The sequence below is a fragment of the Motacilla alba genome, chromosome 4A (genome assembly GCF_015832195.1).
Source record: "Motacilla alba alba isolate MOTALB_02 chromosome 4A, Motacilla_alba_V1.0_pri, whole genome shotgun sequence".
Taxonomy (NCBI): Eukaryota; Metazoa; Chordata; class Aves; order Passeriformes; family Motacillidae; genus Motacilla; species Motacilla alba.
Window position 1 is genome coordinate 13,278,299 of NC_052045.1, and position 12,094 is coordinate 13,290,392.

Sequence of the window (12,094 nt, forward strand, 5' to 3'; positions counted from 1 at the left end):
AAGCTAGTAATTTATAATGGATATAAATTTATCCAGAATATACTCACTTCACTTCAACATAAGCTATATTTGAAGCAATTGTCTGCTTCAGTGAGCAAGCTACTATGATTATGTTTACCAAATTAAAATATATATACCAGAATTATTTATTCTTTACTTTTCATATGCAGGTCACTGATTAAAGACCAAGAAGAATTCTACAGCAGGATTTCTATAGTTGTGACTTTACCATGGAATTGGTATGATAAATTCATGTACATTGCTTTGGAGAACTCTTAGATTCTTCAGTGTAGAGCTGGATAAATTTATTCACAGAAAGTAAAAAACACACAGTAAAAGTCAATGACCAGATGAGAAGCCATGGAACTGGGCCAGCAGTGGCCACTGAGTTGTTCTGCACCTTCACCCTTTGCAGAGTTGCGACCGTGAGAATTAGATAAAACATCTTCAGAAGCACCTGTGTTTAAAAGGCACAAACACCAGCAAGCAATCATTCATGCTAAAGGTTGATGTGCTGCAAAGTCAAGTTATATTTTTCCACTGATAAATGTATTTCATCCAGTAAACAAATAGGACTGCAGTACACACACACATACATACATACTCAAAGAAGCCACAAAATATGCCTGATAACTATTCTACATTTCAAGAGTGAATAATGATTACAGGCACATGGTCTTAGACCACAGTGTGTCAAAACCCAGACCAAAGTAATATTAACAAAATAATCATACTTATTATTTTATATCTAAAGATGGCAGTCCAGAAACATTTTAATTTAGCAGCAATTTTGCTCCACTCCTTGTGTTGGCAGTGGCATTCATGCAACTGCACAGGCAGATAGACCAGGAAATTAATCTGGCTGCAAAGCAATTTCCCTCCCTCCCATTCCCACCCCCACAAAAGAGAATAAGCAGGACCATTCAGCTGATCTGATTCACAACATGACATCCTAAAGCCAGCAGCAGCAGAAGGCAGACAGAACAAATGCATGGCTGGGGTAACACTGGAAGGCAGGACAGCATTTGTCATGTATGTGTCAGATGTAAAGTCAATGAACAAACACACCTACAATTGACAGTGTCCAGGCTGTGATATTTTAAAGACAATTAGATGAATACCCAAGGTTCATTATTCCCTTTCTCTTTTCAAGCTTTTCAATTCTCACCTTTGGAAACCCAAACTACCTCTGGCTCAGACAACCACACATGAAACATATCACTGTAACAGCTACCAACATGAACATGTCCTCTGTGCCAGGCAACAGCAGCACATCAGGGTATTGCTATTGAACTGGAATGGCCAAACTCTGTTACAGCCTGTAGACACACCTGTAGTTAGGGAAAATAAAATTTAACATCCACAGCACAGACAGAGAGTCCACCAATTTGCCTGGTAGGGTGATTCTCTGAAGTACAGAGACCACCAGAAAGCTGCTGAGAAAGAACATCCTAGGCCAGCATCCTAAAACATTCAGAAAGAAGAGACCAAGGGTGTACTGTCCTCTGTTCACTGAAGGAAGGCATCAGCAGCAAGGGACAAGCTGGTTAAATTGTGTGCCAGGTGATAACACACACAATCTGGTTAACCCTCCACATCACCAGGTCACACATGTGCCTGAGAGGACAGGTGAGCGCAGCAGGTTTTGGGAGCTAGTGACAGCTCCTCAGCTCATGTCTCCACATCTACTTAATTCCCTTCCCATCTTTACCATTCCTTCTTCAGCAGCATGAAAGATCTGCTAAAACCAAAAGCAGCCAATGACAATGGGAAGCAAGGAGTGCTTGGGACACAAAGCACCCCACCATGGTGGGGAAGCCACGGTCACCCTGAAAGGCAATGTGTTCACTCCCCACAGCACAACAGCAGCTCACATCTGTCTGCCAAGATGAGAAGTAGTAATCCTGGTTATTTTGTCCCATTTTTACCAGCTAGAAAACACAAACACTTCTGACCAAAGACCCAACCACCCTCCCCAGGTGAATCCCGGGCCACAAAGCTACAGGATCAGACTTACTTCTGGTGCTGCGACTGCTGCATTTTTGGTTGTGTTGTAGCTCATCTTCAGGCAGGTTCATAGAGACTGGTTCCTCCAGGATACCCTCTTGCTGGCAAGAGTAGCAGCCTCTGTCCTCTCAGGGTACTGAGAGTCCCAAAGTCATGCTTTCTCTGCCACCAGGTTATTACAGTAAAGCCACAAAGTGCTAGTATGGCAGCCACGCTTTCTGAAGGTTTTGCTGCCTTCAAGGAGACAAGATGGGCTCAGATACCTCAGATCAGAAGAGGGCTGTAGGCACCAGATCATTAGTGGGCAGATACAACCCTGAGTCAGAGCCGTATGCCAGCCCTAAAAGGCAGGAGCTCAGACATCATCGTGTATCCTGCATTTGCTAGTGGCTAAATCCAGTGATTAGTCAGCACGGAGAGCTGCTGAATCACTCTTCAAAGGCACCTATCTCCCTGCTGACATCAGCGAGGCAGCCACGCACGCCTCTGAAACAGCCTGGGCTGCTCTGCTGCCGACAGGACCCGGGCACTCAGCTTGCACAAGGCCTGAACTAGGGCTCAGAAATCCGATCCCTGACCTGCCACAGTACACTTGCTAATACAGTAATAATATTCACATGCATAGCAAAAAGATGCATGTGATATTGTATTGGTTGTTCACATAATTTTTCTGATAATATAATTTGAGGTGTAATGCAGTATTTACATTTGGTCTGAAAAATTATTAATATATTTCAAAGTCTTTTAAAGTTCTTTTTAATTCAGATACTATCTCTCATTATTAATTGTTTGGGCATTAATTATTTTAGATTAAATGAATGTAGGCATTGATATTCATAGAAGACAAATGGCATACTAAGCAGATGAGACAATTAGCATGAATTACTTCAGTCAGCTTGAAGTCCCCAAAATCTCTTTTCTGATTAAATAAAAAAAATTCACAAGATTAATATCATAATTTATTACAGTGATCCTTTAACATTTTACTGACCATGGCAGACTTCACCTGGTTAAATCTGAATTCTGTCAACCCTCATAGTAACAAAACCCAGTCTTAGAGATAAGGTGCTCTCCACAGGGGCCAAACAAAAGCTAATCAATATTTTCTAGCTAAAGGACAATCTTCAAGTCAAGATCTGTGCAAGGAAAATCTTTAGCCAATTTTTAGAGGAAACCAACTACTTAGAAATACATAATAAGCAATTAAATTTATTGCTTCAGAATTTAACAGGAGTTCTAAAGAGTGGCAATTATTTTCCCATGCTAGTGTATGAAAATAAGTGTAAACAGCACTTAAAAATGACGCATGAGACAGAAAATATTTGTGACATAAATCAGAAAAACAAATACAGTAAAACTCCTGCTCCTCAGTGATAAAACTGAACAAAAAGCATGTTGGTATACAGGGGCTTTGTTCATGACAGAATTTTGGTATTGTTCTAACATCTACATTGACAGAAAATGGCTGTTAAGCCCTGTGCAAAGAATATATTTAATTTTTTTTCTTCTTTTCTGTTTCTTTTTTATATCTGAAATCAATTAAACAATAATTAAGAATTGATTTTGGAATGCTTAATCCTGTACATTTGTGCAGGGTAATTTTTTTTTTTTTTAAGTAGAGTTTTGCTCCTTCTGGGGAGACTTAAATATCATTGAACAAAATCCTCAGGACTTTTCTTACCAAACAGTGGGATTTATAACCGAGAGGCAAATCCTCCTCTCGTTTTTTTAGAGGAGTGCTCCTGTCAAAGTCAACGACACTGCAGCATCCTTGAAAAGTAACAGAGCTCACACTGTATCACCCACTGGAGTCAACAGGAGTGCCAGCAGGATGATAAACAGAGCTATGTTTCAGAAGCACTTTAACACCTAAACAGAGACAAATTAGAAACACTTAGGGGAGGTGTGTACAGGAGAGGTTAATACAATTCCACGGAATGTTGCAGTTCGGTTCACATCTCCAATCTGTCCACTCATGGTGTGGCAAAAAGTCAATATATGTATTTCAAGAGCCATCAGTAACTTCCCCACTAAATCCTGATTGTACTACGGCCATGGGAGGCTTCCAAAAGATGCAAGTTACATCAAACAGACACATCTAATGTCTGTGCTTGAAGACTGTGAGAAGGGCCCCATCTGACCACGAGAGGGAGAATTGAATCATACACATCGTTTATTCACAGACATTTCCATCTCAGACCAAGTTCACAAGGAGGGTAGTTCATAACTTCAGTATATTTGGGGGACTCCAGGCATAGCACTGAGATCCCTGCTTGGATGTGCTTAAGGAAAGAGGGAAGAAAACCAAACCCCAGAACCTCCCTTTTATCAAGGGATGTTGAAGCACAGTTAGGAATGCTGGGCTCAACAGGGAAACACCATTGGAAGACATACAGGGTATGAGCTTTCCTAAGGAATCTTTGGAAAGATTCAGGAAACCTGTCACAGATTTTTTTCTGATGCAGCCATGCTTGGTGGTGTCCACCTCAAAACAGGATACTGGTGTTTCTCTCCTGGGACTAGCTGTTTCTGAAGTGCCACTGATGCTCCAAAGTCTGTATGAGTGGCTGGCTAATTTTCATATAGGCTTCTAGACATTGGGTTTAGCTCCTAACACTTCTGCTTGTTTGGATTTTGCCAGTCCTGTTCCTCATATGGAAGACAGAAACAATTATGACCCCAGTCCCCCAAAAACTTCAGAGATCCTGAAGGCAGTATTTTCAACAAAGAATGTGGACACTGAAACCTGATCTTTTCCTCAAGTCTGCAGATCCAGAGTTTGCTGATAACCCATTTTCAGGCCCACTGCAAAGTTCATCTATTTTCTGGTTGCTGGAGAAGTCACAAATTGAGGAATGTATTAGGCTGTCGTGAGAGGTTTATGTTTACTACATTTATTGCTGCTGATAGCAATAACTAAGAACAGTCCCCACTGTACAGGACTTTGCAGATCTGCAATAAGTTCTTGCGTTCTGGTCAAGTTTCAGTGCTTGGAGAAGTGCAGAGTAATGGATGTAAATAAATAAATTGCAACATGTGGATTTTTTCACCCAGCTTCAAAACACACTCCCATTCCTCATTTTTCAGGATCAACCATTCCTCACACTCACTCCTGAGGATTTGCTTTATTTACAGAAGAACTCATAACCGTATGAAAAATTCTATCTCAAAGCTGTCTGTGGTTATTTGTGACTGGAATAATCACAGACCAGTTATGAGAAATTTGAGGCAGGATTAAGTACAGAGCATGTTTTGTTTGTTGGCCAGGATGTCTGGACCTTTTACTGTACTTGAATATATTATGTAAATCTCCAGCCAGCAAAAGGAGATGGGAAGAAAGCTCTGTTCAAGCAAAGCATGTCACAGCAGATGTGACTGGGTCCCAAACCCAAACCCAAACCTTACATGTCAGCAGGCAGATCTGGAAACCCCATTCCAAGCCAATAGCACTTTTTTAACCTACTGATGTTTAATGAACATCTACTTATCTTCAAAACAAAACCACATAATGTACATTCCCCTGCTTTGGAGGCATGTAGCTAATTTTTCTCCATTGGATTTTGTATTTTTTTTTCGTAGAACACAGCTAAAATCTAATTCTACTCACAAAAGCCAGCCTGTATCTGACATTCAACAGCAATATGGGAACACCTGAGCCACATTTCCTATGCCACTGCAGCTGCAACAAAATTAATGAGCTGACCTATCTCAGAAGAGAATGAAAACAAACTTTTCCTGCACAATAGCAAAAGTTTTGTTCAGAAATAGGTCTACTTACATTATTTCATGTTACAGAGTTATATACACTTAAGCATAGGAGAGAGCACTCTGAAATCCAAGACACAGAAATGCAACTGCTGCTAAATTACTATGCCATGGCTGTACTGAAGCTTGGGAAACCACAGATCACCAGCCCATTTTCCAGTTGTGTGAAGAAACCAGCTGCAATTCCATCATCCTGTGTGATGCCACAAAGCATCACCACCTTAAGAACACGCAGACGTACTGTACACAGATGATACAGTAACATACATGCCCTATACCATGCATATGTATACACAGTGCCCATATGGATATTATCATACAGCACACAAACAATCCCAGCAGCTGCAAAGGTGTGTGCACACATTTATAGAGCAATATGCGAGATCTCTAAAGCCCAAGAACCCTCCCTAGCACACACTCAGGGCCTGTTTATGGACAGCGTATCCCACACAAAGGTGCAGCATGCCCCCAGAGCTATGGGGCAGGGAATGGCATGGGGCTGGCATATGCCTGCCCATGTCCCTGGAGCAGGGCATGCAGGACAGGGCTGGAGGGCACTACCACCAATCCACACCCCTGATCAAAGAGTTTCCCCACAGGCAGAAGGGGAGAGGTCCTGTCCCCAGGAACTGCCAGCACTGACCCAGCAGAATCAGTTTATTATTTAGGTGGGTACTTTCTGGAAGCTCAAGAATCCGCAAAGAAGTTTGAATGAGTTTTGCAAGTCCTGCTGAAAGCAGAGGTTCTCAATGGACCAGTAAAGCTGGCCAGGGATACTAGAAAATACCAATGCCAGCACTTCTGATAAGCAGGTTAGCCTGCAATGCTTCAGCTGCTATCCTTGGTGTCACTAACTGCTTCATCCTGAGTGTAATTGACTCCAGGGGAAACAAAAGAGGGGATTTTGTTTTGTTTTGACAAATCCACTGCAAGGCACCACACTAAGGTGCCAAAGGCTACTTTGTATTTACAATGCTGATGATAGGCACAACTCAGAAGTTTCCTGACCTCAAGTACAAACACAACATGAAAGGTGATATATCAAACTGACACTATCACAGCTAGGAAAAAAAAAAAAAAGAAAAGAAAAGAAAAACACCTCAGATTTATACCAGACTTGCCTGCCTAGCATAAATACTAACATCAAGCTTGCAGGCTTTGTTATATCACTGCTTAAAAGTGTGTGATACAGCACAAGGGCAAAACAGTACAAAACTAAATGGAAAGTGTTTCCAAGCATAAACTTAGAGGAAGAAGAGGAAGAAATTTGCTGAACCCAGAACGGAACTTCAAGCTCACAGAAGTAATGGCATATTGAGGCCTCCAGTACCTTCCCTTGTTTTCAAGCCTCATCTCACCTCCAACCTGCAGGCTGTGGCATCCCTGTTTACTGCTCCCACACATTTTTTTCCACCTTTTTCCACCATACCCTTGTGCATGTGTGAGTCCTAGCCCTGCAACAAAGGGTTTCAAGCCCTTAAAACAAACATCTCCCAGAAAGTCTCTGTACCTCACGGTTCTTTATATTGAGACATTAATAAAAACACTACTAAAAAGTCCAAAACAAAACAGGCTTCCCCCCACTAAAAAAAAAAAAAAAGTTCTTGTTGGTTATCTGGAATCAAATGGAGTGATCCCGTACTCAGACTGGCACTCACTCCCTCTATACATTTGGGGAAGTTTAAGTTTTAAGAAACAGCACTCATGGATTTCGAGCTGTCTCTCAATCAGGTCCACCAGCACAGGCAAGAAGCTGCTCACTGAGCTCCAGGACATTCCAGTATAACTGAGGCAAAAGGGAACTTTTTTTTAATAATAAAAAAGTGGGGACAGATGAAATTGCACTACATTTCATCTAAATGAAAGTAATAACAAACAGAAGAATTTGCAGTTGTAATTGTATTTAATGTCTAAATGACCCATTTGGAGAGAGACATTAAAATAAGTCACTCACTTTATAAAAGATAAAATAAAAGCATTGATCGTAAGTGTGAACATAGTAAAAACAGACTTGTATGAAATAAAATTTTTTAGTGCTTTATATAACCTTTCATAGAGACTAGACTAATTGTGGATATTTTGAAAATAATGTTAATAACATGGAGATAGCATTGCATTTCCTCCAAAGAACATACATTTGAATGACAATATTTATAATATGAGCTCTGTATTGTAATTTAATTTAACCATGAAACCAATTTCTGCCTTCAACATTTTATGTTTTACAGTATGAAACAGAACATTATTTGCTGTAATGTAGTTTATTTAACCTTAACCTGATGTGGTGCAACAGTGAATACAGATACACTCAAAATGTTAATAATATGACACACTGAGCTGATTAAAATTTCAATTGTGTTTCCTCCATCTCCTTTGGAAAGTTAATGAATTAATGAATCTTTAAAGGACAGTCAGGGAGGCCTTAAAAAGAAGATGCCTTTTTGAGTAAGGAGAGAAAGTGGCAGATTACAACTTAATGGCTTCAGAATAATGGTAATTTCCCTATTTTCTTCACTTGCCTTAGCTCAGCTAATGGCTTCATTAGTGTCCACACTCTCAAACGAATAATAGAGGACCATGTCACATCCATCTTAGTCACATCACAATAAAACCGTTAAATACAATTCAGCTACCTGCCTTCTGCCAGTCTGGGCTGCAAGGCAGAATTAGCAGCACAATCAATACGGAATCCTGTTATTAGATTTTTTCCCCTTTAAAAAAGAAGTATATCATCAGGTATAATCATGCAGTGCTATTTAACTGCAGTGCACATTTTATGCTGATTAGATAACTAGAATTACTCAAAGTGGACATAAAATGAAGGGGAAAAAATCTGCTTACTTTACACCTATATATCAAAAAACCCACCAAAATTCTGTCTCTTTATTTGACAAAACTGATGGGTTACCTCAAAGTCACCACAGATGTATCAAATTTTTCATGACATCCCCTCTACCAAATCATTTCACAAACCAAGCCAATTAAGCAGCTAAAAACCTTCTTGGCTGTAGCTACCTCTGTCTTGGGAGAAGAGATTCCATTCAACCAATTAAAATTTTTTGGAAAAAATTCAGTGTAACTGAATATAGCTCCATCAAAAGATATCAAGCCTGATGCAACAAGTTCACAAACCGATCTTAGCACTGTAAAATCAAAAAGGAATTGTGATTTTTTAAAAATATGCTAAACATTTTTTATTTTCCAAGTAGTTAAATTTAAATTATTTTTTGATTGTTAGTTTTAAACTGGATTTAAGCAGCCCTGTGCTTTTTTTTACTCATTATATGGTTTGGCTACTCTGTGCAACATGAAATCTCTGTTCAAGCATATTTTTCTCATTATATACATATTTTGCACAACAAATAATAGGCAGGCTTTTTAACAAGTGGTTGAAACATGCACGCCTGGCAAAGTCTAACTCACAAGTACTATAATTCTCTAGTTTTTATCTGTGGAACCCAAAGGAGCAAGCTCCAACTTCTACCTTGCTGAACTGCAGCTGGCAGCAACACATAAGTAACAGGCAGAGCAAAAATGCCTGTTTAATATATCAGGAAAATCTCAAATGCTTCAGGCAAGATTCTGTTCTCAGATCCACACCACAGATCCTGACTCCAGCACTCTGCCCCTTCTTGACCCGAGTATCTAACGCTACCAAAAACTGCTACAGACATGTAGAGGCAGAGCTTTATTGGATCGTACCAATCTAAGGCAGGATTTTGCACAAAAGGATTCCTGGACTGATTCCCCAATTCTCTACATAACCCTGCCATCCAACTGACGTCCAGGAAGAAACTGCTTTGTAAATCTCAGCACACATGACGTGCCGGGTATCCGCACTTGTCAGCGGAATAAATTTTTCTGACAACATAAATCTGATCCCACTGAGAAACCTTTTTAAAAATACATTATTGACTGAAAATATTTATATGCACCACTTTTCCTGTTAGCAAAGGTAATATATTAACTGCTTTGCCATTACCGCAAGTAACTGTAGGCTTAAGAGAAAATATTTCTGTATGCCCACTATATATCCATTTCAAATTAAAACATGATGCCGATATTATACTAAAACACAACAGAAGTCTCAGTCCTAAACAGATCTTGAGTGACACCTGCATTCTAATTTTTTTTTTTACGAGCAGTTTGTATGATGAGACTTTAATGAGAGGTACTGCTTTCAAAATATGTAGCTATGGGTAAAAATGAAATATCCTCTATTTATCATTTCAGTTCTTAGTCGTTATTGTAAAAAGAACTAAGTGAATTCCAACAGACAGGTAGCAGGGGTACAGAAGATCACCTGCTTCTTGTCTACCTTAGGATACTAAAACCTTACATATAAAAACCAACTCATAAAATACCCACAACCCCAAACCTGTCAGGTTCAGCCACCACTTTGATTCTCAGATTAGTTCATACCCCACCAGGGAAGGATTTACTCCCACTGTCCAGGTGTGCCACCTTGGCCTAGGCAAATTCCCATCAGAATAAAGGAGGAAAACTCCAAAAATACATTTGCCAGTCCAACCTCACAATTTACTTCACTACATCATAGCAGGCTGCAACTTTCCCTAATACATGTTAGGGTCCTAATTAGTTCTATGATGGGCACAAAGAACAGGGCAAAACCGATGGGTATCAACTCCAGATGCTGTTCCAGCATCAGCATTATAGCATTACCAAGCCCAGACACTCCAGATATCACACTTATTATCTAATATTAAGCGGACACTGAATTGCCTATGCTTTAAATAAAAAAAAAAAAAAGAAAAAAATTGAACATATAATTGATGCAGAATATTCAAAATACGCAACAGTAACTTCAGCATTTACTTTTACAGGCATCCTTAGGAGTTACAAGTGAACTTTTTCCTGCTCACTGCCCCTTTAAGATTTCTGCATCACCCCCTCTTTCATTTAATTGCCTGGAGGAAGAATATTTACTGCAGTTAAAAGATACAGGAGGGAGATTACAATTTGTAGGTGAGCTAGGCAAGGAAGATGCATTTACAACTTTCCTGCTTAAACTACCGCAGAAACCAGTTTTACACAGAGTAGAGGTCCCCTCAGAGTAAGCTTGGTTAGCATGCAAGTACACTATCTGCCTAAACTCTGCTTTTCTGATTAAAGTTTTGTATTTAATTAAAATTGTCTTTAATTAAAATGCAAATATTCTAGGACTTTAACAATAAATTGTTTACACTAGACTGAGAAACAGCCCTCAAAGGCTTTGGGAAAAAAATAGTTTCAATTGCAAGCTGTATATTCAAACTTCACTGCTCAGTGAAAATGGGTAAAGATCCTTTTTTCTCCTATTGGCTTAATCTTTTTTAAACAAATGGAACGATATCCCAGTTTGTATCTAGAATTCACAAAGAAAACAATTCCCAAAGTTATTGGCTGTTGAGCAAGTAATTAGGCCAGTTCAAAACATCTATTGTGTTTGAAACAATTCCTTTAGCCAATTTTGCTAGGAAATGATACTGACACCACAAAAGAATTGCCAGTTAAATGAACGACAGCACAGCCCCTTCCCTGAGTGATAAACACGGAGTGCGCCTGTGTGCACGCAAGGATCCATCTGCATTATCCCTTCACCAGAAACATCCTGCTCAGGGTGCAAAAATAGCCATTCTGTTTACAAAAGAGCAGGGTTTAGATACAGCAGATATATAGCCTGCTCATTTCTTTCTTTAAACAAAGACAGAAAGACTCTGCACCCCAGGTTTTGATTTAGCACAAGGCAGACTATGTGCTCTGAAGCATCAACAGTCCTTTTCTGTATGAAGTGCTGGGACTCACAGGTGAATTATCCTTATGACCATTTCATAACCATCCTCCACTGGGAATAAAATCGAGCCTTTGTATTTCATCTGACTTAATATCTTGAGAACTTCAATTTTTGTCCAGAGAAACTTCAAACTGAGCTCTTAGCACTCTAGTGCAGTAACAAAAACTACAGTTATGCACGGCTTGGAAAGAAATTTACCAAATCCCAAACCTTCCACAAAAAAAAAAAAAAAAAAAAAAAGTAAACAGTGCTTGGAAGGTTTTATGGTTCATTAGCAAAATACTGCATTATGCTCATCACCGTATCCCTGTTCAAACACTGAAGAGCAGTGATATAAGTTAAATGAGGTAGTAACGTTTAAAGTTTGAAAAATCCACTTCCAGAAACCAGTGGAACAAATCATACATGGGAACTTTCTATCTGGAAGTACCAGAATAATGGTATGAGTATGACCTCTGTGGAAGTAACATAAAGTATCCTCATTCTTGCAGAGAAATTCTTACAAAGACCCACTTGCTATAAATTTGA

At 39.5% G+C, this 12,094-nt stretch overlaps 1 protein-coding gene across 5 annotated transcripts in view; it reads right to left on the minus strand.

The window, feature by feature from the left end:
* Positions 1-12,094, minus strand: part of AFF2 (AF4/FMR2 family member 2) — a 334,300-nt gene that overhangs the window by 299,190 nt on the left and 23,016 nt on the right. The window contains exon 1 of one of the 5 annotated variants that reach the window (XM_038164531.1): positions 2,018-5,381. The exons of the other annotated variants lie outside the window; for them this stretch is intronic. Coding sequence (XP_038020459.1) covers positions 2,018-2,040 — 23 coding nt within the window. The 5' untranslated portion in view covers positions 2,041-5,381. Of the gene's footprint in view, positions 1-2,017; positions 5,382-12,094 lie in introns of those variants that run through there. 5 annotated transcript variants of the gene reach the window in all.